Consider the following 25,898-nt stretch of genomic DNA (forward strand, 5'->3'; position numbering starts at 1 on the left):
CACGCGAGCAGGTCTCTGAGTCTGACATAGCCGCGTCTATCGCATCCTCGGGTATGGGGTTTCTTGGCCTTTTGCTATTTCATTGCTGGTTACGTGAAAATTTCTGAATGATGTGATCGAAGAATTGCATGCTCCCTATTATAGTGCAGCTATGTGTGCTCTATGATGTTCTGATGTGTTCTTGGTGTTTAAGCAGCTGCTTGAAGCCGGGGATGATCCCTATCTGGCACACCTGCCCTTCGTTCATCTTCCAAAGAGACATCAGCCAGTGCCGAAATCTACAAGCACATAGGTAGGCTAGCCATGCGCCCATGCCACGCAAGTTCGTTCGACACTCTTCCGCACCAGTACTTTCCGTAGCGAAATGAGAGACTAATCCAGCTCCATGTATTATTTGCTTTGCAGTGAGGATCGTCATCTGCCTCGGACATCATGCATTCAAAGCTCCTTGCCCAGGAGCAACGACGCATGTGGTTGTAGCTGCAAGAACAATGTGAAAGAACTGTCGTGTGCATGTCCAATGCATGTATGACTTGATCACGAATTTTGTGTATATATAGAGCGTGCGAACGTATGTTGTTGCACTACAATGGTGCGTTATCTGCCCTGATGGATGTCGTATGGAAGTATGGTACCATTCCTACGTATGTACTGAAGATTGTAGCATAGTTTAGCTCTTCTTTTTTCTTTCTTTTCTATGCGGGGTTGTCTAAACATCGACTACTCTTTCAAATGCCTATGGTAAGCGTGTCACCCGCTTAAGTAGTTGATCCTAACTGGTTAATTAGATATGCAACGCACCGCCCAAAATGGAAAGGTGCGCATGAAAGAAAAATTCGATCCAGATTGTCAGACCAGGGTTTTAGGGTGGATCTAGTGCAAAATATTACCCATTTGCATGCATGAAAGAAAATAAGAAATGGTTGGGGTCATAAAAAATGTTGCAAACATGAAATTGGAGAATTCATGAATCCAAATTACGATCCGTTATCACCGTCGGCTTTGTCTCGACAAGAGATCCAATACTACACCACATATAGATATGTTGTGACGATTTTTTTTCCTCATAAAAGTTACCACCCAATGATGTATGAAGTGGCCATTGCGTTTGTATTATTGAAGTTACAACACTTCAGCTTATTTGTTTACTTTCAGAGATTGGAACCTGTTTTTTTTTCTCGATGCATAAAACTTTGAGCATTCACATATAAGAGCATCTATAGCTGGACTTGGCAAATCTGGTCCCCTATACGATCGCGGGCGCGTCTGGGCATCTATAGCTTCAGATGACCAGGGATCAAACCCCAGATTTGATGCTTTGTCGTCTCATAAAGGTGAAATGTTCTTTCAGCGGAGACAATGTTCCGGAGCATAGCGAGGCATTTGTGGTGGCTTTGTCAATCTCAAGACCCGTTGGCTTAATCTCTCGAAGGTGCTCATAGAGATAGAGCGTATTTGCGTGCATTCACAGGAGATGAGTGTATGAACAAATTTGTGAGTGTTTGCATATGTACTGTGTTTAAAAAAATTAACGTTATCCATCAATATCTCAAGTGACAGTTGTAGCCGTGATTAAATGAAATCTCCAACAATGGGAGTGTCCTAAATAAATATGTTAAAAGTAGCCAAACAATCTGAATGTAGTTGAATTGTGGAGTGAGGCATTTTGGAGCTTGGGTCCACGGTGAACTATTTTTTTGAAAAATTCATACATCAGATTTTCAAATTTCAAACTCTAAAGAAAATTCCACATGCATATAGGGATGTATAATACACGTGTGTATAGATTCATTATGAAAAATTTCAGGGCCTCTTTGAATTAAAGGATTTTCGTAGGAAGTGTGAAGGATTTTTTTCTATGGAAACCTTTTGGATCATAGGATTAGACCTACCAAATTTCTATGGATGCCATCCCCGTGCCCTCCATTTCACAGGAATTCGGGCATGAGCTTAAACCTCTTTCTAGTTTTCCTTTGAAAAGTCCAATGTGCCTTCACTGTATTTTTGTGTACTCTCTTCTCAGTCCTCTAGATTTCCTCTATTTTTTTTGCATATGCATCATCTTTATATTTTTCTTTCTTTGAGAAGTCTAATTGCCTTCACTCTATCTCTCTGTACTCTCTCCTCAATCCTCTAGAATTCTTGTGTTTTTTTTTTTTGCTTATGCATCGTCTTTCTTTATTTTTTTTCTTTGAGAAGTCCAATGTGCTTTCACTCTATCTCTGTACTCTTTCCTCAATCCTCTAAAATTCTTGTGTTCTTTTTGCTTATGCATCATCTTTCTATTTTTCCTTTCAGAGTCCAATGCGCCTTCACTCTATCTCTCTGTACTATCTCCTCAATCCGTCGTGGATCGGCTCACACTGCCCTCTCACAAGCCTTGTACCTAATACGCTCATCTTATGCAGATTTATACTCGGTTTATATATAAGCCGAATAAAACTTCCGACTTGTAGTACACGGCTTACAGTGGCCCAGCTTATCAGGTATAAACCGAGAGCCGTGGCAAAAAAGCTCGGTTTGTATATAAGCCAAGTGTTTACACGAGGCTCTCGGTTTAATAAAGTAACATGGCGGCAGCCAGGTGATAACGAACATGTGTCACCATCTGTATAAACCGAGTGTCGCGATGAGACACATGGTCAATACATAAGCCAATGGCGGCCATGCGCAACCTAGTTTATATATAAGCCGAGCGCCATCGTGTGCCCCATGGTTTATATATAAACGGAGCGCCACCACGAGCAGCCCGGTTTATACATAAACCGAGGGTCCTCTCGGCTTATATAAGGCGGGTGTTTTGGCTTGGCCAGCATTCTTCCCGAGTAGTCCCCATCGGATGTAATCCCCCCCCCCCCCTACCCTCTCCCCCTAGTCATCATCGGTTCTTATATCAATTAATGACACACAAACTTTGCATATTCGTGAAAAATATAGAAGGCACTAATTGCAGGATTCATATGCTTTCAAATCGTGTAAGATTCATTTCGCAAAAAACAAATCATGTACTAGGATTATACATATATGACATCGGAAAGGTGTGGCTACTCTCGGGTGTACTACTACACCCAAGTTAGCAAAAAAAATTGAAAAATGAGTATCAAACAAGGTCCAAAAAATCTGAAATTTTGTGACATCAAACTTTATGATATGTTTGAGGTTTTTACAGAATTTCATCCAAAACTAACATCCGAGGAGCTGTCACCAAAAAGAACAAATTCACTGCTCAAACAGTGCAGAAAACATTGAGGAGCGATTTTGTTCTTTTTGGTGAGAGCTCCTCGGGTGTTAGTTTTTGATGAAACTTTGCACAAACCGTAAACATACGATAAAGTTTGATGTCGCAAAGTTTCAGACTTTTTGGATTTTGTTTGATGCCACTTTTTCAATTTTTATGCTAACTCGGGTGTAGTACACCCGAGAGTAGAAAATCCAGTCTCATGTGACATCTCAATCCTACGCTCTTTCCTATTCCAAGGTTTTCATATTCTTGCAGTACAAAGCAGCCTAGCATGCGAGCTAAAAACAAACAAATTCGTGGATTTTAGATACTTAGTGGATACAAAGTGGGATAAAAAATTGTATAAAAAAGAACAGTTTTGCTAAAGCACATCTAGATGTGCCATAAGTATTGCACATCTAAATCCTATATCATTGATCTTATGTTGAGATTCATGTGGATATTATTTTTTTCTTTTCCTCTTTATACTTGAGATGTGCAATAAGTAGGGCACATCTAGATGTGCCCTAGACATTCCCAAAAAAGAACACTTGTCATGAGTAGCCAAGAATTGTGTCCAAGCACCGAAATATCTCAAATCAGTTCATTTTGTGCAGTTGACAGTCGATACGATACGCTATGCTAAATTTGCGCTGGTCTAATTGGTGAACGCAGCCACGCGGTGTCAACGGCGGCGGCGGCTGGTGCGCCATCGAAACGACGGCCTCCGTCCATGCGCCTCCTCACGAGCTCGGCCAACCTGCTCGCCTCCACCTTCTTCTCCCGCGTGTTCCACTTGGCGAGCTTCCCGGACCGATTATCCAACGGGAAGGTGTACAGTTCGTCGCCCTCCTCCTCGGCCTCCGGTCCTTTCTTCCTCATGTTCCCGAGTTCGCGCTCCTCTACCGTGGCAAGCGCGCCGGCACGGACATCGTCGGCGTTGTCCTCGTCCACCTCCATATCCTCCTCCGTCCGCTTACGCGGCGGCCCCATGCTCTGATCCTCCGCCCTGAACTCCGGCTGGATCGATCGGGGCGACTGCGGCGGCGATTGGCGGATAGGTCGGAAAGCACGCAAGAGCCTTGGTGACTACGTTCGGTTTCCTGCTGTTTGTATTTGTAAGCCCATTGGGTCCGAGTCCGAATCTAGTTGGGCCCATGATGGACATGCCCAGATAAAGATATCGCTGATTGGGTAGAAGCCCGGTAGGAAAAATAGGCCGAGATAGACACTTGAGGGCATTGGCAAAAAAAAAAAACACCACACGCAAAATAGTCAATCTGACTTAACACAAAAAATCAGAGCATCACACGATGTTTACTGCAAATTAGAGTTACAGAGTTTTCGCACTCGATGAAGTCACCATATGTGTCCCCTCTATCAATGTGACATTGTCTTTCACTGAAGAGACATTCTGATTAACAAGACATAAGGATAGGTTTGAACTCTCCTGGGTTGGTACAACCATCCGATGGTTGATTTTTGCATCTTTATTATTTTCCTATCAAATTTTATTGTACATAAATACAAACGGGCTTCCTAATCCTGAGTTGCTTGAAATTTTTGTAGAACTTAAACCCGTAATAAGTTCAATATAATAGTTTAAAGTGTGTGCAAATTTTCCATTTTAATAAGCTAAATAAATACAAAAATAATTTTTAATTACTCTAGCTAATTTTTTGAGATTCTCTATTAAAAATTATATGTGCTTAAAATTATCTTCAAATTTTTAGCTAGGGGGCAGCCACATGCACGTAGTTCCCGCTGAGCTACGTGCACCAGGCTGCCCTCTAGTTAAAATTTGAAAGTATTGTAACCTTGTAGAAAAGGAAAAAAACATGTATTTCAGAATCTGACAAATAAACTAAACCGGGAAATTTAGTGAAACAAAAGTTGTACACACTTTGAGTAAAACTTGCACTATCCTTCAGCATGCAAAAACTGTTGTAAAAACAAACGGACTTGCTAAAAATTGTGTTTCAATATTTGCGTATCTTTATCATTTTGTAAAAGAAAATGTTATAGTATAATTGGATAATAGAAATTTCATTGAGATACTAAAATAAACATCCCAAAAATCAATTGCGCATACTTTTGTCAATTACGAGAATCATGCATTTTCCACTAGATTAACATAGAAGATTGTACCCCACACGATAAGAGAAAACTGTTCTAATAGTCAAAGTAAAGAGAAATTGTTTTCCATTTGCAATATATATATATATATATATATATATATATATTAATCTATTAATAATATGTATCAACGGTACATCATATATGGAACATCCTCTCCCGCTGTCGACAAGGCCGGCGGAGGAAGTGGAGGCAAAGGTGCGCCGCCATCACCATGCTTTGGTTTTTTAGAGTAACTGTTTTTTAAAGAGGGATTTTTTTACAGTAACTGTTATGAAACTGAAATGTTTAGTTTTGCAAAGCAGGCCTATAAATAGGTCGCCCGATACTTGGAAACAGAAGGCAGGTAATCGCCTGAATAAAGCAAAATACGGATAACCCCGTCAGTAAGCAAAGGCATCGCACATATTTTGCGGCACAACTTTCTCCTCCCTCCAGACGCCACCAGAGACCAGACTTACTACCAGAAGGTCAGCCATACCGGCAGGCCCCACGCGTCAGCCTGACGAACCGCCACACGCGAACCCCAACCGCCGAGAAGCCTCCTGAATCTTCACTTCCTCTCTCGCGCCATCCCCCGCCCCGTCCTGTCCCCTCTCCTCTCCTTAAAACTCTCCGCCCCACGCCAGCTCTCACCGCACCGCCGCACAACCGCACCGGCAAAGATACAACCAAGGCGACACGTGCTCTGCTCCGGGACTCCGAGCCATCCCATTCGATCGGTGCACCGCCGTAGAGGAGAGGAGAGGGAAGGAAGACCGAACGCCGACGATGTATTTCCGGCCGCCGCCCAAAGGCCCCGAGTGGGGCGGCGACGCGGAGGCCGGGCAGGCGGCGCGGCCGCTGTACCCGATGATGCTGGAGAGCCCGCAGCTGCGCTGGGCCTTCGTCCGCAAGGTCTACACCATCCTCTCCATCCAGATGCTGCTCACCATCGCCGTCGCCTCTGTCGTCGTCTTCGTGCGCCCCGTCGCGCTCTTCTTCGTCTCCTCCCCCGCCGGCTTCGGCCTCTACATTTTCCTCATCATCCTCCCCTTCATCGGTACGTTACGTTTCGCGCGCAATCTCAGATCAATTCCCCGTTACCATTGCTTGTCAGACATGATCGATCGCTACTCTGCTCTGTTTTCTTCGATGTGACTGACGCTCACCGTGTCCGTGTGCTTGGAACTGCAGTGCTGTGTCCTCTGTACTACTACTACCAGCGGCACCCGGTGAATCTGCTGCTGCTGGCGCTCTTCACGGTGGCCATCAGCTTCGCGGTGGGGCTGACCTGCGCCTTCACCAAGGGGGAGGTGATCCTGGAGTCGGCGATCCTGACGGCGGTGGTGGTGGTGAGCCTGACGGCGTACACGTTCTGGGCGGCGAGTCGCGGGCACGACTTCAGCTTCCTGGGCCCGTTCCTGTTCGCGGCGGTGATGATCCTCATGGTGTTCGCGCTCATCCAGGCCTTCTTCCCGCTGGGCCGCATCTCGCTGATGGTCTACGGCGGGCTGGCGGCGCTCGTCTTCTGCGGCTACATCATCTACGACACCGACAACCTCATCAAGCGCTACTCCTACGACGAGTACGTCTGGGCCGCCGTCGCGCTCTACCTCGACGTCATCAACCTCTTCCTCTCCCTGCTCACCCTCTTCAGGGCATCCGATTCCTGAAGTGCCTGCGTCTCCTGCCATAGCGTAGCGTAGCCCCTCCTCCTAAAGTCCTACCCTACCCCTGTAATCCTGTCCCTGCCGTTACATCACGAATGTGCTTTCCCTTATGTGTGGAACAATTTATTGTAAATTAATTTTGACTTGTTTTACGTAATACTAAGAAGACTAGGCCCGTAAGGGATTCTTTTTTCTGGTTTTTTTGAATTTTTTTTACAACTGCTGTAAAAATGACGCGTGTGAGGGAAGTGCTTCGTTCCCTCAGTTTGCCACGTTCTGCCCCACCGCTTTAACTGTCTACCGGTCAAACTTGTCTGAAGTAAAAAAATCTTAAAGTAGGAAGCCTACGGTACGTGTAGTTCTATATAGAAAAATAAAGACGTACATGTTTCTGGATTGGCTTCGTTCTCTCTCGTTTCAGTTCGCTCCACCTGTCCTCTTGGGCTCTCTCTCGAAGACTCCCGTGTCTCTCGGTGATGGACCAAGTATTTCGCCGGGTCTCTCGAAGGAAGGATCCCGTGAAATCCCGTTCCACCGCTTGGCCGCTGTTTGGCTCTATAAAAACGCCCCACTCCGTGTGCGTCGGCCATCATCCCCGCTCCTTCTCTCCAGACGCCCCTTCCATCGAGAACAGCGTGAGCTCTGCCCTGTTGGTGTCCCATCCAATGCCGCCGGCGGCTCCATGGAGTTCCTGCGGTTCTATCCTAGGTCTCTCACCGATCATGGGCTCTCCCTGCCCCGCACGACTCCTCCGCGGCGTCGTCATCCTCCAGCGCGGGTGTGCCGCCGTCGTTGAGACGAATCAGCGCCGCCTTCGGTCGCTGGTGCGCTCCCTCGCTAATAAGGTCGATGGCTTTCTCCCCCTTCCTTTTTCCTACTCATCTCCCAATTTTTCCTTTTCCTTGTAGCCGCAACGTGTAGCAGGGACACATTAGGAGCGAGCGCCTCTTTTTGCGTCCTCGCTAGATCCTCCCAGCAGCAAATCGCTGTATCCACCACGCCCTTTTCCAGCAGAGTACGGGAGTCAAATGCTGCTGGCCCCTGATCTAGGACCAGACCTGCAGCCGGCGCTTGATATGGTAGCATGAATAGTGCAGGAGCTAGCAAAGCTGTCACTCGCCGTATGGAACACCAACGTGGGAAGGTGGAAGCACAAATAGAAGCTGCTCTTTCTTCCTCGCCCACGACGGATCAAGCGTCTCGGTCATTGGCTTGGCAGCGATGCAACACATCGTCTCACCAGCACAACTTCTCCCCATCGGCACAGGTTCGGCGACGCCCCCCTTTCCATGTCGGTATTACATCGGTCTCTGGTGCAGCGGTGCGCGTTCTGGTTCTTTTTTTCCGCTTGCAAAAAATAAGCTTTCTAAGCACAAGACTCTTTAGCTTACTGAAAACTGTCTTACCCACAAAACTTCTTGCAGATATCTAAAAACGAACTGATAGGACAACTTCATAATCTTACAGGTTTATAACTTAGGGCCTGCTATTTGTCACGCTTCATTCCTCTGCATGCGAGTTGCATTTGGGCCTCCTGAGAGCCAATTAAAGACTGCGTAGGCTTTCATTTCGATTCCCACTGACTAATGGTTTCTTGACCTGTGTTTCTTTTCTCATATTATTGGCTGGTTGCATGACAATTGCTCTTAGTGACTTTCTTTCGTTTAAGTTTGATTTAGTATTTGTAGGGATGCATCTGTATGAGGAGTTTCATCATTAATTGGTGTGGTTTGGTTCAGAAAAAAATATGACAAGTGTGCATGCGACAATGGGTGGACTATGCAGGATTTTTTATTTTGTTTTATTTTATTTATGGCCAATGAGGACTGTTGATTGCTGCTACTGATCATGGTGGTGACAAGACTCATGCATGGTTGTAAGCTATGCAGTAATATATGCGTATTCTCAGTGTATGTAAGCAGCTGCATGTTGAACACTTGGTCTGTGTAGTCGGAGCAGCTAATTTCTGAATGTAAAAAAATACAGTGTCAACTGTCAAGAGTAAATGAGTACTTTGTGACAATGCCAGACTCCTTTGAACTATGGGTGACTGGTTTATTGCTATTGGCTTACTATGGGTGACTAGATGTACCATTTCCTGGTTTGTGTTACTTTGCCACGAATAAAGTCTTGGGACATCTTACCAAATAATAATATTGTAAAAAAAACTAAATAGCTATTTAATCCATGTGACCCGCTAGCTACTTACTGCTGTACTATGTATTAGTGCAAATAATAACTATTTGATGGTTGAAAATATTTGTGACTCAAAATATAATGGGTTGACAACAGAGCTACCTGCAGGTCAGGGAAACATGAGGGTACAGTTCTGGGTTCATGCTAGATACGTAGTACTATCTTAATCAATATTCTTGATTTAAGAGTAACGCTGATCTGTTTCAGTTATTACTGAATTTAGGAACTCTTGGTTTAAGAGTACAGAGTGACACTGATATGTTTCAGTTATTACTGAATTTAGGAACATCTTTGTATGTCCCTGTTGTTGATATAACAAGGCCTGGTATAGTGGTATGTTTCAATATATTCCAATATTCTACATGGTGCTCCTGTACTATTGGTTTAGACACTGATGATAATTTCAGGCTTATGCGTCGCTATATTTTCTTTTGACGTTGTGTACTGAAGAAAAATTGATGAACTTTCTATAGCCAAGAGTATACTTGCTTCAGGACTAAAATTTGATGGATTGTGTCCTTTTTCCTTTGCACTCGAGGACCAAGACACTGGGTAATATGGGAGCAAATGTGCTAACTGAAGCACATGTATGCAATACCAATCTGTATTTTTACATGACAAGCATTGATATGAAATAGGCACCTAACAAAACACAGACTACTATTATTGCTCCTCTATTATCTTTTGGGCTGCTCAAATGTAGTTGGTTTTCACTGGTCTCAATTTCAACTGCGAAGATGCAAGTAGTGTGCAATGTGCACTGTATCCACTTGACACCTGCAACGAATCAATCGATAGAGCATAGAACTGTATATGGGCCAAAAAATACCTCAGTAAACAAGTAGAAATTTTCTTCAACCGGCTTCTCCTCAAAGCTCTCCACCTTTTTCCTTGGGCATGACTCCATGTCCTGAAAAAAACAGCAGAATCGACACAATAACTTCGATCTGGAAGGTGGAATGTATTTGCTCATACCGATGGAGGATCCTGATCTTTTTGAGACACAGGACCGTTGCCTTGGTACACTAGCTCCTTCATGTCTTAGGAGTGGCATACAAGATGTGGTAGTCCATGATGGATTCTCCAGAAATACAAGGGTCCCGAGGAAGACCTGCCTGCAGTATCCTAATTTCATTCCGCCATGAGCTAGGAAGCGTCTACCCTAACCTGACAAGGCGTCAACCGCAATTGCCTTAATCATCTACGCTAGAAACAAGCTTGCGAAAGACAAAAGGAAGGAATTGTCCTCTACTCCACCACTACATCCTTGAGACCAATTCTATGTATCGCAATATAGACTCTATCTAGAGACTACTACTGCAGAACTATTCTCACACTTACTATAAAGATACACACATACACAATGCGGACGAGGCTCCTCTGCCGTTCGGCAGGGTGCCGTTCCATCCCTGACAGGTGGGCTCATTGAAAAACAGGCCCACATGGCAGTGCCACAACTGCAGGTGATGTACGTCAGGGGAGCCGCTTCCACACAATGCACAATGAGTTCTGAAAAACTCAATAAAAACATATCACACATGAATCAATAGGGCGCTGCGTGCCGCCGCGCACTACCTACTAGTTTGGTCTATGTAACTTTGTAGTCTGCCAATATCAATAACTTTGTGCTAGCTAAGAGCATCTCCAGCCGTTGGCCCTCGCCTAAAATCGCCCCTTAGGGTGAGCCGGCGTAAAAAATCAGTCTGGGGACGAGTTGGTCCCCAGCCGCCGGCTCCAGGGCCGTTCCAGGCGTGTTCAAAATTAGCCCCAGGACCATCCCAGATGCGTTCAAAAAAATTAAAAAATATAGCAAAGTTCAAAGTTAAGCATATATTACATTAAAAAAAGCGGGTTTTTATTACGTAATATATATAATTAAAAAAGGAACTGGCTAAATGTGAGTCGTCGTCGTCCGGCTTCTTCTTAACGCGGCCGTTCCTAGTGGACTCCCGACCGGCGTCGCCTATGCGGACTGGTGTCGGCGGCGCGGCGCCGTCGTCGCTGTCTTCGATGATGACGATTCCTCCTTCATCGCGACCTCGGCGGCGCTGCGCGAATCGCCGCAGGGCGGCGCACTGGCGTTCCCTCGCCATCTTCAGGGAGTCCGCGCGCGCCCATTCTAAGGCCGCGTCGTCATCGAACTCAACGTCACCGCCGTGCTCCGTCTTCACCAGCGCCAGGTCCGGCTCCGTCTTAGGCTTGACGAAGCGCGAAGGAGCCGACGAGGAGGCGAGACGACCGCCCTCATTGATGACGATGCTGGCGCTGCGAGTGCGCCGGCCGAGCGGCGTCTCCGCCGCGGGCTCGGCCTTGACGCCGAGCAGCGCCGGACGAATGTGAGGAAAAGCGAGAGGAGGAGGAAGAAGCGGAGGCGCCGAACCTCCTGGGCAATCATTGCCCATCGCGTCGGCGGTGAGCCGTGGCCGTGGCGGCCGCCCTCGCCGGTGGGTATGCCAACGGCGGATCATTGCCGCCCCCAAGGTACGTCAGAACGCCCTCGAGGGTGCGGCCGGGGACACCCCACCACAGGTGGAGTCCCTCGCTGTTCTTCAGGCCGGCCACCACCGGCGCGCCGTTGGTGGACGCCATCCTCTGCTGCTGTCGGCGCTGGAAGTACGCCGTACACGCCGCTATGTTATCAGCGGCGTACTCAGGGAGGACGAGCTGGGCGTCGGTGAGGGAGGCGCGCACGACGTCGACCTTGTCGGCGAAGTAGCTCGGTTTTGCCACGACGTCAGGCAACGGGGGAATGGGCACTCCCCCGTTGCTGAGTCTCCACCCCGTTGGCTCGGCGCACATGTCCGGCGGCGCCGAGATATTCGCCTGGAACAGGAGTCAAGACTCCTGTTCGCGGAGCGAGCGGCGGCCGAAGCCGTTGGCCGCGGCCTTATCTCTGGGGAATCGCTCGGTCATCGGGAGAGGGAGGGCTCGACGGTGGCGCTCGGGAGAGGGAGGGCTCGGCGGCGGCTCTCGGGAGAGGTAGAGAACGGATTAGGGCTGGTGTGGCTGGTGTGGCCAGAGGCGAGGGAGTCCACCGACTTATATAGCGGCGCGGTCCCGTGTGTACGCGTGCGAGGGAGAAGAGGCGTCGGCGCGCCGCCCCGTGACGCGCCCCTCGTGAGGAATCAATGATAAGGCTGACCGGCGGCAGCCTTGCCATTGATTTCTCGCAGGAAACCGAGGCTTTTGGGGAAAACGACGCGCGGTGTCGCTGACGCGGCGGGCTCGTGGCTTTTTGGCGTTAAAACCGCTCGCCTCGACGCCCGCGAGCGCCCCAGTGCGCCGGGTTTGGTCTGGGTCCGCCGACGCTAAATTTCGCACAGGCCAGTGAAAATCGGACTCCTAGAGATGCGACTGGGTTAATTTTTTTGTGCCGGCGTAAAAAAAATACCAGGAAAGGCCTTTCTTGGGGCACGGATGAAGATGGCTCTAACTGGCTCTGTTTTGGCTGCCGCGTCTGCCTCTGGTAAAAGAGATAAAAATGTTCTGCAACTTCCCCTGGCATCTATCGTCTTATCTTGCGGCTTGGGCGTGTTGTCGTCGACGCGAGCTGCGGGGTGAGGAAGCCAGGAACAGGATCATGTGCTCCTGTGTTCCTCGGTGTGTGCGCTTGGGGCTTGGGCCATATAGAATTCTACTGTACTCTACTAGACGGGACTGGGAGCCCACGACTGTGGGTCCGATTCTGTTGAGCGAGATCGAACTACCGTGGGGCACGTTCAGGGACTGAGATCCCGTGCCCCGCTCAAGGCAGGGCACGCTGTGCCTAAGGCCCACGATCCACCATCCACTCCCTATCTGACGGACTGCAACGAGTCAACTTAAAATTGGACCAGTCCGCTCGATCCTTCCTCTTTCTCACGCACGCGATGCACGATGCGCGGCTCGTACTCGCCCTTGCCGAGCCCCATCGAGCGGAGGAGCTCCCGAATCACCCGCGCGTCCCGAGGTTCGTCCGCGGCGGAGGCACCCGCCACCGCTGCCATCCGCCACCGCCGTCCATGGTTCGCTGGCGTCCCCTTCCTCTGTTCCACGAGGCGAGCTGTTGGTCCTGTCGCCGAGGGGAAGGGAGACAAGCTGCTCCGGCTGCTCCTCCAGGACATGAGGAAACGACCTCGACGGCCGACCACCTCTGGCTGTTTTGTCCGCCTGCCCTCTGGCGGCTGCATCCGCACGTTCCGACGGCCCGTCCGCCCGCCCGCTCGGACTGCCACGGGCGCCCTGGACGGAAGCAGCGAGGACATGTCTGTACTACACACGAACAACAAATTCAGTTAGCAGTTAGCATTGGACAACTCCAGGATACAAAATTCAGTAAAATGAAAATAGAGACATCATCAATAAAGTGTTTAATCTGCAGAATTTAGTACCGAAAATGAACTGAAGAAGAGTTGAACCGAGGCATTCATTATACAATCAATTAGAAAATAAAATCAAAATGAATTGAACAATGTACAAACTTTGAGCATTAGTAACTCAAATTTGGCAACAACAATCTGTTCTTACATAATCCTTGAAGTACATAAATTAGGCCAATTTACTCGCACACTTAGGCCACGAAAGACTATAGTCAGCCTCCAAAATCCAAAATACTATAGTCATCTTTGTCCAAAGTACTAGTCAAAATGTCCAAAATACTATCTAACAAGCTTGTACATGTTAGAACAGATCTTCATCATAAACACCACCTGGGGGAGCCATCAACAGTTGTGTGTAACTGGCATTTGCTTGAGGCTGTACACCATCATCCTTCCCCACTCTTACTTGAGGCTGTGCACCATCATTTTTCTTTTGTTGCTACTATAAAAATTCCAGTATTTAGTCTAGGAATGAGTGGTAACAATATATCATGTATAGATGGGAACATACCTTTGCTGCTCTTTTTGGATGAGGCACCTTTAGTTAGTTTGCGCTTCCCCCTGAGTTACTTATCAAACCAACCTCTCTTTCTCCTCAAGTTTTTTGAATGAACCTCTTTTTTCTTGATCCGTATAGATAGTTCTAGGTTGCCTCCCATTATGTGTAGCTAGAAAAGTCTCAAAAAGCCATGTAAATGAGTCACATGTTTCATCAAATAGCAAGGCTGCACCAAAAATGGTGGTTTCTCTAAACTGATTGAGTCCAAAAAAAACACCAAATGGCCTATATTCTTTATTTGTGCCAAATGTTATATCAAATGTGACAACATCACCAAAGTGTGCATAATCAAGAACCATTTTAGCATTAGCCCAGAATGTGTTGGCTATATCTTCCTCACAATCCAACTGTAAAGGATATTGAAAAGATGGGTTTTCAATCATTTTGTCATGAAAATACTTCAACATACTACCGGCTTGACTGAAAGCCAACTCTCTTTGCCGCTTGCTTCGCAAATAATTCTTTTGATCACGACAAGTGTAGCCGAGATTAAATGGTCCACCAACTCGTGCCGTTCATAAAATAGCGATAATACTACACGTACGGGCTTTCACGGACTAGACTGCATGCCCTACTCTAATTGGCCCTCCGATTTTAAATGGTGGGCCCGCCTCACATAAACCAAATCTCAGCCAATCAAATTTAACCACTCCGTAAATCCGCCTGTAAAAGTCTGTGTCTAGTGTTGCTCGTAAAATAATACTAGCATATTAGGCCTTGTACAATGGTAGGTGCTTAGGGAGGTGCTTAGAAAGATAAACCAGATTTTTCTGAAGCACCAGTGCTTATTTCTATATGAGAGACGCTTAGGGCATGTACAATGATGCTATCTTAGGAGTGCCACGTAGGATAAATGATGAGATGGAGAAGAGAGAACTCATAAGAGAAGGCTTGTCTTCTCTTATTTAAGATATGACAAGAGATGATCTCTTAGCGCAATATGTCTCACCACATTTTTAGGAATTGCTAGTTATTGAAGATAAGGCTAAGAGATGACTCATTGTTGACATTTTTTTTGTCATCTCTAAATTACATGTAAAACTTAAGATAAGACTATCTTATCAACCATTGTACATGCCCTTAGTTAAGTGTCTACCCTGTACAAATTGGCACTGGTGCTTACGGAAAGTCTGGTTTATTTCTCTAAGCATCTCCCCTAAGCACCTACATTGTACAAGGCCTTAGCGTCCTACGTACAGGGTACTCGTACGATCGTAGGTAATGTACATGGGAGATTGTATTGTATAGTCGTGCGGTTGAGATAATATTGCAGTGATCCGCAAAAAAGAGATAATATTGCAGTGCAAGTGAGTAAGTTCAATTAAATTACACATAGCCAGTGCGGCGATGAGTATCATCTTTAGAATTGCAACAAAAAAAGTACTCACTGCGTTTCAAATTACTTGTCACAGAAATGGATGTATCTAGAATTAAAATACATCTAAATACATCCATACCTGCGACAAGTAATTCGGAACGGAGGGAGTACGTTTTTAAATTTTACACACAGGAATCAATACTTTTGAGTCGAGTTGTGACTCTACATATGAGGTGGTGGGCATGGACTCTACTCGGTACAACTTTGTGTCAGCCGTAGGAGACGGCACCATTAAGTGGCGGGGTTGAGAGCGATAACTTTTCTGTTTTATTACTACCCCAGGCAGCAGAGGCGGGGTTGAGAGCGGCAGCTCCTAGTTCTACCCCGGGCAAAGTCCCCATAGTTAAAAGGAGAAGGCAGTGGGAGGGGTTGATATGGAAACTTCAAATGAGGCGGTCCTCCATTGATGATGATGAAGTTTATATGAAAACTTCAAATGAGGCGGCCTCCGAGATGGATGACCGCTGGGCCCAATGAATTGTCTAAGTTGACGTTGTCGGGGAGGGGGGAATATCCGGACAGTTCGAGAGTTAGCGACTTGTGCTAGTGGTCTGTGTTCATGAAGGTGTTGAAGGAAATATGTTCTAGAGACAATAATAAAGTTATTATTTTATATTTTCTTATTCATGATAAAGGTTTATTATTTATGCTAGAATTGTATTGATCGGAAACTTAAATACATGTGTGAATACATAAACAAATATCGTGTTCCTAGTAAGGCTTTACTAAACTAGCTCGTTGATCAAAGATGGTTAAGATCTCATAACCATAGACATGTGTTGTCATTTGATACCGGGATCACATCATTAGGAGAATGATGTGATGGACAAGACCCATCCGTTAGCTTAGCATATTGACCGTTCAGTTTATTGCTATTGCTTTCTTAATGTCAAATACATATTTCTTCGACTATGAGATTATGCAACTCCCAGATACCGTAAGAATACCTTGTGTGCTGTCAAACGGCACAGCGTAACTGGGTGATCATAAAGATGCTCTACAGGTATTTCCAAAGGTGTTTGTTGAGTTGGCATAGATCGAGATTATGATTCGTTACTCCGAGTATCGGAGAGGTATCTCGGGACCTCTCGGTAATACACATCATAAGAAGCCTTGCAAGCAAAGTGACTAATGAGTTAGTTTCAGGATGATGTATTACGGAACGAGTAAAAAGACTTGTCAGTAACGAGATTGAACCAGGTATGAAGATACCGACGATCGAATCTCAGGCAAGTAACATACCGATAGATAAAGGGAATTATGTATGTTGTCATAATGGTTCGACCGATAAAGATCTTCATAGAATATGTAGGAGCCAATATAGGCATCCAGGTTCCGCTATTTGTTATTGACTGGAGAGGTGTCTCGGTCATGTCTACATAGTTCTCGAACCCATAAGGTCCGCACGCTTAACGTTCGTTGATATAGTGTTATATGATTTGATGACCGAATGTTGTTCGGTGTCCCGGGTGAGATCAAAGACGTGACGAGAAGTCTCCAAATGGTCGAGAGGTAAAGATTGATATATAGAATGATGGTATTCGGACACCGAAAGAGTTCCGGGATGCACCGGGGAGCTATCGGGTCACCGAAAAGGGTTCCGGACACCCCCAGTGGGTGTATGGGCTTAACGGGTGTCGGTGTCAAAAACGGCGGATCTCGGGTAGGGGGTCCCGAACTGTGCGTCTAAGGCGGATGGTAACAGGAGGCAGGGGACACGATGTTTTACCCAGGTTCGGGCCCTCTTGATGGAGGTAAAACCCTACGCCCTGCTTGATTATTCTTGATAATATGAGTAGTACAAGATCAGATCTACCACGAGATCGGAGAGGCTAAACCCTAGAAGCTAGCCTATGGTATGATTGTATGTTGCCTATGGACTAAAACCCTCCGGTTTATATAGACACCGAAGGGGGCTAGGGTTACACAAGCTCGGTTACAAAGGAGGAGATATACATATCCGTATTGCCTAGCTTGCCTTCCACGCCAAGGAGAGTCCCATCCGGACACGGAACGAAGTCTTCAATCTTGTATCTTCATAGTCCAACAGTCCGGCCAGAGGATATAGTCTGGCTGTCTGGAGACCCCTAATCCAGGACTCCCTTAGTAGCCCCTGAACCAAGCTTCAATGACGATGAGTCCGGCGCGCAGTGTTGTCTTCGGCATTGCAAGGCGGGTTCCTCCTCCGAATACACCACAAAAGAGTTTGAATACAAGGATAGTGTCCAACCCTGCAAAATAAGTTCCACATACCACTGTAGAGAGAATAATATTTCCACAAATCTAATCTGCTGACACGTTTTGGCAGCATGACATCACGCCACGGCCCGGTAATTGTTCGAACCGTTTCTCTTTAACCAGCCCCGCACATAACGCGAGGCGATTTCTTGACACATCTTGTCAAAGCAGAGATCGTGTTCCCCTTATTACGGGATTCCCATCAATACGGGCGTGGGTAACCCAACCGCGCCACCAATTACGACGCTTGGGGGATAAGCGAGTTTTACCAGGCTAGTGGGGGCGCATAGTTTCATCCGCCCTTATAAAGGGATAATGTCTCACCTTTTTCTACCCACGCCTTCTTCCTCATTGCTCATCCATTCTCGCGCACTCGAGCTCCAACGCCCAAGTCCACATCCTTCTCCTCAACTCTCTCCAAACATGTCCGAGGCGGGAGGCAAGTGGATGGCCTCCTCCGTCACGGAGGGACACATCAAAAAGCTACGTGGAGCCGGATACTTAGCCGCGGATATCGCGCACCGGCTGTCAGCCGCGGGGCAGGTCGTCCCTACCCCGGAACCTCACGAAAGGGTGGTTTTCCTTCCCCACTTCGTCCGCGGACTGGGGTTTCCCCTCCATCCATTCGTCTGCGGCCTCATGTTCTATTATGGGCTGGACTTTCATGATCTGGCCCCGAATTTCATCCTCAACATCTCGGCGTTCATTGTCGTGTGCGAGGCTTTCCTGCGCATCCGGCCCCACTTCGGCATGTGGCTGAAGACCTTCAATATCAAACCGAAGGTGGTGGGCGGCCAACAAGCGGAATGCGGCATAGCCATGGTGGGCAAAATGCCCAACGTTATATGGATCGAGGGCTCCTTCATGGAGACCATAAAGGGGTGGCAATTGGGGTGGTTCTACGTCACCGAGCCGCGTGACACCAACTGGGTGGCGGCCCCCCGAGTTTCGATCCGGAATCCCCACATGGCTCACTTCCTGGAAGGAGAAGGGCATGTCCTGGGTTTCATCGGTGGAGCTGGACGGACTCCAGAAGTGTATCCGGAACATGACAAGCAAGAAACTTAAGCTTGTCAACATAGTCCAGGTCATGCTCTTCCGCCGGATCCTCCCGTGTCAACAACGGGATTTCAACTTATGGGAGTTCGACCCGGCCCAGCACCAGACTCTAAGCAAGCTCTTCGACACGACGCATAAAGACATCTGGAGGGTGCTGTTCAAGGGTGATGAGGTCCCTCCTTCTCTTACCGAGGACCGCGGGCTAAGCGCGAAGCGTTCTGCGAATCCGGTAAGTTCTGTACATCTGGTAGGGTGTTTATTTCCCATAGCTTAACCATGTGCGGGGTCTGAGCTCCCATGCCTTTGACAAGACTGGGTGGAGACATCGAAGCAGATTAACTGTCCGGCCCCTCTGCCCGAAGACCCCGTAGACGCTCTCCTGACGAAGATGCGGACTTCGGCTCCTTATGAGGTGCTGGAGAAGACCAAGAAGAAGGCCAAGGGAACCCGAAAGAGTTCCCGGTGCCAGGTGGTATCGGACTCATCGTCTGATACCTCCGAGGCACACTCCTCCCATGAAAACGAGGAGCAGGAAGATGAAGATTCTCCCCCTCCAGCCGGGGGAGACAAGAAAAGGAAGGCCGCCCAACCGGGGAGGCCGAAGGGTCCAAGAAGGGAAGGACTCTCCTTCCGGACTGCTCCACCACCGCCGCCGACGGCGAAGACAAGTGGCTGCTCAGGGCCAAGCCCCTGGCGAAGTCGTAAGTATTCGGATACCAAAGTAACTCATAGCATACCTTTGTCGCACTGCTTCTCCTAACATCGAATATGATTATGCAGTCCGCCCCAAGCCCATATCGATGTATCATCGTCGGACGGTTCCTTGGACTCGTCGGACATGAATAGTGATACACTTCCAACCGCCTCCTCTCCTTGCCCTACGGACAATGCCGAGGTATTGTCTCAAGGGGCACCGAGCCGGGGGGAGACAGTCCCAGAGGCGCCTCAAGGCGAGCTTCCGGACTCCAGGAGCAAAGGGAGCAAGGCTCCCGGGGGCTCCAAGTTCGGCTCTGAGCCGAACACCGCGCCGGAACCTCCAGTGGTTCCGGACTCGGGCAGGCGGCCCCCTTCCAAAAGGGGCAAGCCGCCCGTGCCGGTGACCTCTGTCCATCCAGAGGCATCGGACAACCTGCTAGGAGCGCTTAACGGCGGTTCCATCGACGAAGAGCACCACACTATTATGAGTGCGGTGATCAAGAAGGTTCAGTCCGCCAAGAGCAGACTGACTGAAGCCTGTGCGAGCCTTCTAACAGGTTTTGAGGTAAGTATTTAAAATATAGGAAAAATATTACCGCATAGATAGTAGCCCCTGATGCTCTGTTTGGTGTTCACAAAGAAAAGCTGAATAGAGGATCAAATAATATCTGCAGAAGTCTAATATAAGTATGTCTGTATGCGTACGCAGGCTTCGCTGCTGACCTCTGCCGCACTGACTGCGGAGGTCGCCGCATTGAAGCAGGACCTCGAGGGGTCCGAGAAAGAGCTCGGCCTTGCCAAGAGGCAGCTCGAGGAGAACATAGGTAAGTAAGACCTTGTCTATATATAAAAGAAAATGTGGTTGCAAAATGACAGGATCATCATGAATGTGCCAGGGGCCACGACCGAAGTGGCGACCCTGAAGCAAGCGCTGTCCGAGGCCGAAAACAAAGCGGCCAAGGAGCGCACCGAGCGGGAAAAGCAAGAGGCACGGGTGGGCGAGGTGCAGCAAGAGCTCCAGGCTCTCGTGATGAAGCACGAGGCTTTGGAGCTTGACTCAAAGACGCGAGAGTCCGAGCTTGCCATGGCCCTTGAGAACACAAAGAATGCCAAGGCTGAAGCCCAAAAGGCCCTCCAGGAAATTGAGGCGATGAGGAAGATAGCGGCGGGTAAGGCATTCAATATGCAAAGCAAGCATGTGAAAGTGAATTACTTGTTACTTACCCAAGTCCGGAGCTCTCCAGGAGCATTCGCAGATTTGCCCCGCAGCGTGTCGGATGCCGCGAATTATTACCAGGCCGAGGAGGGAAGCTCGACGGAGAAGTTGTTCTGGTCTCAGTATATTGGGACCGAACACCCGATGCCTATGAGCGACCAACTGAAGCAACTGGTCGAGCTGCACAAGGCGGCCGAACAGGCCATGAAGGGCTTTATAGTCCGAATGTGGCCTCGCGACTCCCTTCCCAACAGCTACTTCAGCCTGGTGAGGCGGTTTGTGGATGCCTGCCCACGGCTGGAAGTCATCAAGCGGTCCGTCTGTATCGAAGGTGCCCGTCGGGCTTTTGCCCGTGCAAAGGTGCACTGGGCCAAGATGGACGCTGAGAAGCTGGTGAAGGAGGGGCCGCCGCAGGGCAAGGAGCATCGCCACCCCGAAATGTATTATGAGGGTGTCCTGAAGGGCGCCCGTCTTGTGGTGGACGAGTGTGCGAAGGATGTAATTTTTGAATGAACTTGCTCGTGTGATCCTATATTATTAAAACTTGTTCATATGCGCTATGCAACGCTTGTTTGAATTTAAAATATTACCTTCTGTGCGGCTGTTTATCAAATCTGAGAGATGGCTAGTCGTCGGCTTCTGCCCCCATGCCACGAGTGCTGGGGTGTTCGGGATAAACCTGAGCATTCTTTTTCCAATTTTTGGGTCCTTCGAGGGAGGTGCTCAGCACAACGAACAAGGCAATCAGACTATAATGCTTTATCACTCTCACTTAGCCATAGAAGTCTACAATTTTAAATTTTGGCGAAGCCCCTAGTATTCAGAAGGCCGAATTCGGGGCGCTATACACGCCTTAAGCCGGACAAAGCCGACTCCTCGCTCTAAGCGGCATAAGTCTTTAGGGATTCGAGACCTCTCGAACAGCGACCAACTCTCGCCTTATCATGACAGTCAGTTTTAGCTTTCTCTACTGAGGTGCTTAGCCCAGATGAACCGGGGCACAATCGAAGTAGTTCTCCCAGTGCTACCTTAGTCGATATAACAGAACATAAGGTACCAAAACATGGGAGCCAGGTAAACCCAACTATTGACCCAAGACATGATTCGGAGCAGATGCATATAATGCTATAAGTTCGGGGTGCCGCACTGTCGAAAGTGTTCGGACTTCTCACGCCGTATTATGGGGTATGCTTAAGCCCCTGGCGTATTGGCCGTACCAGAGTGTGGGTGCTGGATGTCATGAATGAACATATATATATATATATATATATATATATATATATATAAAAGAAGAATAGAGAATGCGATAATAGTCTAGTGCTATGCATTGTTTATTCAAAAAGGTGCGTCGAAGCAAAATAATACAAGTAGTGCGATAAGCAAAAAGTAGGACTATTTGACATGTCCCCTCCAAGGGCAAGCTGAGGAATGTTATTTAAAGCAAGTATTTCACTCGTTATCGGAATCCACCTGGGAGTTCCATGGTGCGACATAGCTTTCTGCCTCCTTGGTTGTTGTATCGTGTGTCCGGCAATCATACTGCCGGACGGGGCTTCCAGAGATTAAAGTCCTGAAAGAAAGAAAAATAACAAAGCGGGAAGCCCCTAGTGCGGTTGAGCCGCGTCTTGGGGCGTGCCGTACTCGTGCCCCCTCCCCACCTGTGCCCATGGTATTTTCAATGCGTAATTATGTACACATGGCACGGATTTCGCCATTTGGCTGGGACTGGGTTGGGGGCCGCATTGCTATGCGAGCTCGGAACATGCCCGTCGGTCTTGTTGTCGATTACTCCGGGTGCGCTTGAAGGTGTCCGGGTCCTTAATCGCCGAACTGGTAGATTGCCTTAAGAGGCTGCTTTGCGCTTCTGCTGCGAGGGCCGCAGTGTGCTCCTCCGTGCGGAGAGAGCGCTCTGTGTTTCCATTGACTGTGATGACCCCCCGAGGTCCTGGCATCTTGAGCTTGAGGTACGCATAATGCAGTACCGCATTGAATCTCGCAAATGCGGTTCGCCCGAGCAGTGCATGATAGCCACTGCGGAACGGGACTATATCGAAGATTAACTCCTCGCTTCGGAAGTTATCCGGGGATCCGAAGACCACTTCTAGTGTGACTGAGCCTGTGCAATGGGCCTCTACACCTGGTATGACGCCTTTGAAGGTCATTTTTGTGGGTTTGATCCTTGAGGGGTCTATACCCATTTTGCGCACTATGTCCTGATAAAGCAGGTTCAGGCTGCTGCCGCCGTCCATAAGGACTCGAGTGAGGTGAAATCCGTCGATGATTGGGTCTAGGACCAGTGCGGCGAATCCGCCATGACGGATACTAGTGGGGTGGTCCCTGTGATCGAAGGTGATCGGACAGGAGGACCATGGGTTGAACTTTGGGGCGACTGGCTCCAACGCATATACGTCCCTTAACGCACGCTTCCGCTCCCTCTTGGGGATGTGGGTTGCGTATATCATGTTCACCGTCCGCACTTGTGGGGGGAACCTCTTCTGTCCTCCGGTGTTCGGCAGTCGGGGCTCCTCCTCGTCATCGCTATGTAACTCCTTATCTTTGTTTTCGGCGTTTAACTTGCCGGCCTACTTGAACACCCAACAATCCCTTTGGTGTGGTTGGCTGGCTTGTCGGGGGGTGCCGTGTATTTGACACGAGCGATCGAGTATACGGTCCAAACTGGATGGGCTGGAGTGCTTCTTTTGAATGGCTTTTTCCGCTGACCGGGTTTAGAGCCTTTGAATCCGGCATTGACTGCCGTATCCTCGGTATTATTGTTGTTGATGCGGCGCTTGTGTTTGTTGCGACATGACCTGCCATTGTTATCCTTGGTATCCGAAGTACCATGGTTCTTTGATATGTTATTGCTGTGAGCCAGCCAGCTGTCTTCTCCCGCGCAAAATCGGGTCATGAGTGTCGTGAGGGCTGCCATAGATTTCGGCTTTTCCTGGCCAAGGTGCCGGGCGAGCCACTTGTCGCGGATGTTGTGCTTAAAAGCTGCTAGGCCTCTGCATCCGGATAGTCGACGATTTGATTTTTCTTTGCAGGAACCGTGTCCAGAATTGCCTGGCCGATTCCTTTGGCTGCTGAATTATGTGGCTCAAGTCATCGGCATCTGGTGGTCGCACATAAGTGCCCTGGAAGTTGTCGAGGAATGCGGCTTCCAGATCTTCCCAACAGCCAATGGATTCTGCTGGCAGGCTGTTGAGCCAATGCCGAGCTGGTCCTTTGAGCTTGAGTGGGAGGTATTGGATGGCGTGTAGATCATCACCACGGGCCATGTGGATGTTCAAGAGGAAGTCCTTGATCCATACCGCATGATCTGTTGTGCCGTCGTATGATTCGATATTTACGGGTTTGAAACCCTCTGGGATTTGGTGATCCATTACTTCATCTGTGAAGCATAGGGGGTGTGCAGCGCCTCTGTACTGGGCTATATCGCGACACAGCTCAAATGAGTCTTGTCCGCTGTGTTCGGCTCGGCCGGATTTATTTTTACTGTATCCGGCGTGACGGTTATCGTCTCGCATAGTGGCGCGCCCTCGTGATCCGTAGATCGATCTTGCGTGTTTTTCTTTGTCCTCCAATACGTCTCGCAGTTCTGGCGTATTTCCCCATGCATTGATATTCTTATTTGAGTGACGTCGGGGTGTGGGCTGAGCTTTTGGCTGAAATGCCTCTTTGTCGTGGCCACGAGGTGGCCGATCAGCCACGTCATACACTGGAGATGTAGGTTTTGGTGCTTCCTCCTCTAGTCGGGGTAGCAACCTGCGCTTTGGGTAACTCTTGGAGGGACGTTCGAGTTTATATTCCTCGACCGCAAGGATTTCAGTCCATCTGTCAGCTAGCAAATCTTGATCAGCTTGAAGCTGTTGTTGCTTTTTCTTAAGGCTATTTGTCGTGGCTATAAGCCGGCGCTTGAAGCGCTCTTGTTCGACGGGATCCTCAGGCACGACGAATTCATCATCGTCGAGGCTTTGCCTCATCTTCGGAGGGAGGCATGTAATTATCATCCTCCGCCTCTCCATCTGCCGCTCTCTCGGGAGGGCTGGCTTCTCCATCCTCCTGCCCTAAATCTTGCCGGAGGGGATTATTGTCGTCTTCGGCACTGTCCGGAGTGCTATTATCTCCTGTGCTGGTGTCACTGCTTTTGCTTTGGCGAGACTTAGAGCGGCGCCGCTAACGTTGGCGCTTGGATTGCTTCTTGGAGGGGTCATCCTCCGCTATCCCGTCGTCATTGCCTTCTTTGGGTGTGTCCACCATATATATGTCATATGACGAGGTGGCTGTCCAGTGCCCTGTGGGCAGTGGTTCTTGTTCGCCTCCTGCATCGTCGTCCATGCCGTCTATGTCTTCAGAGTCGAAGTCGAGCATGTCGGTCAAATTGTCGACAGTGGCTACTAAGTGGGTGGTGGGTGGTCGGCGAATTTCTTCGTCATCCGCATCCCAATCCTGCCGGACATAGTTCGGCCAGGACTCTCCTGACAAGGAGAGAGACCTTAATGAGTTCAGTATGTCACCAAGGGGCGAGTGCTGAAAGATATCCGCGAAGGTAAACTCCATGATCGGCGCCCAGTCAGATTCGATAGGCACGGGCGCAGGCGGTTCGGAGTCCATGGCCGGGGAAGGATCTGGCAGCTTGGCATCACAGCTCTCGTGAAGGGTAAGGTCGATACTCGGCTCGATCGCCGCTGAGGATACGGCCTCCGTGGCGGGGTCTATCCACCCGTCCATGGATGGCGCAATTGGCTCCGAATTGAGGGTTGGAGCGGTTGCCGGCGTGATCTCCTGAACACTGTCTGATGGCAGAGCTAAATCATGCTCATCGTGACCGTGTGGCACACTAGGCAAGGGCTCGAATCCGTCGAAGATCAAGTCTCCGCGGATATCGGCCGTGTAGTTTAAGCTTCCAAACCTGACCTGGTGGCCAGGGGTGTAACTCTCGATCTGCTCCAGATGGCCAAGCGAGTTGGCCCGCAGTGCGAAGCCGCCGAATACAAAGATCTGTCCGGGGAGAAAAGTCTCACCCTGGACTGCATCGCTATCGATGATTGAAGGAGCCATCAAGCCTAATGATGACGACACAAAGGAACTCTCAATGAAAGCACCAATGTCGGTGTCAAAACCGGCGGATCTCGGATAGGGGGTCCCGAACTGTGCGTCTAAGGCGGATGGTAACAAGAGGCAGGGGAC

At 48.7% G+C, this 25,898-nt stretch overlaps 1 protein-coding gene and 1 long non-coding RNA gene across 2 annotated transcripts; both read left to right on the forward strand.

The window, feature by feature from the left end:
- Positions 1 to 5,936: 5,936 nt before the first annotated feature.
- LOC123107812 (protein LIFEGUARD 2) lies at positions 5,937 to 7,202 on the forward strand. Its single transcript, XM_044529723.1, has 2 exons — positions 5,937 to 6,398; positions 6,533 to 7,202. The coding sequence occupies exons 1-2, from the start codon at positions 6,128 to 6,130 to the stop codon at positions 7,009 to 7,011; spliced, it is 750 nt and encodes a 249-aa protein (XP_044385658.1). The 5' UTR covers positions 5,937 to 6,127; the 3' UTR covers positions 7,012 to 7,202.
- A 357-nt stretch (positions 7,203 to 7,559) lies between these two features.
- LOC123107813 (uncharacterized) lies at positions 7,560 to 9,265 on the forward strand. The gene is made up of 2 exons (XR_006451763.1): positions 7,560 to 7,832; positions 7,917 to 9,265. It is a non-coding gene; the product is annotated as an uncharacterized lncRNA (long non-coding RNA).
- Positions 9,266 to 25,898: the final 16,633 nt, after the last annotated feature.

Source organism: Triticum aestivum, chromosome 5A, assembly GCF_018294505.1.
Source record: "Triticum aestivum cultivar Chinese Spring chromosome 5A, IWGSC CS RefSeq v2.1, whole genome shotgun sequence".
In the NCBI taxonomy this organism is placed as follows: Eukaryota; Viridiplantae; Streptophyta; class Magnoliopsida; order Poales; family Poaceae; genus Triticum; species Triticum aestivum.

What these genes read in the sequence shown, in the direction of transcription:
- LOC123107812 (XM_044529723.1), top strand. Translation starts at nt 6,128, where the DNA reads ATGTATTTCCGGCCGCCGCCCAAAGGCCCCGAGTGGGGCGGCGACGCG. An exon ending in CATCATCCTCCCCTTCATCG is followed by an intron (nt 6,399 to 6,532) that starts GTACGTTACGTT and finishes TTGGAACTGCAG; the next exon opens with TGCTGTGTCCTCTGTACTAC.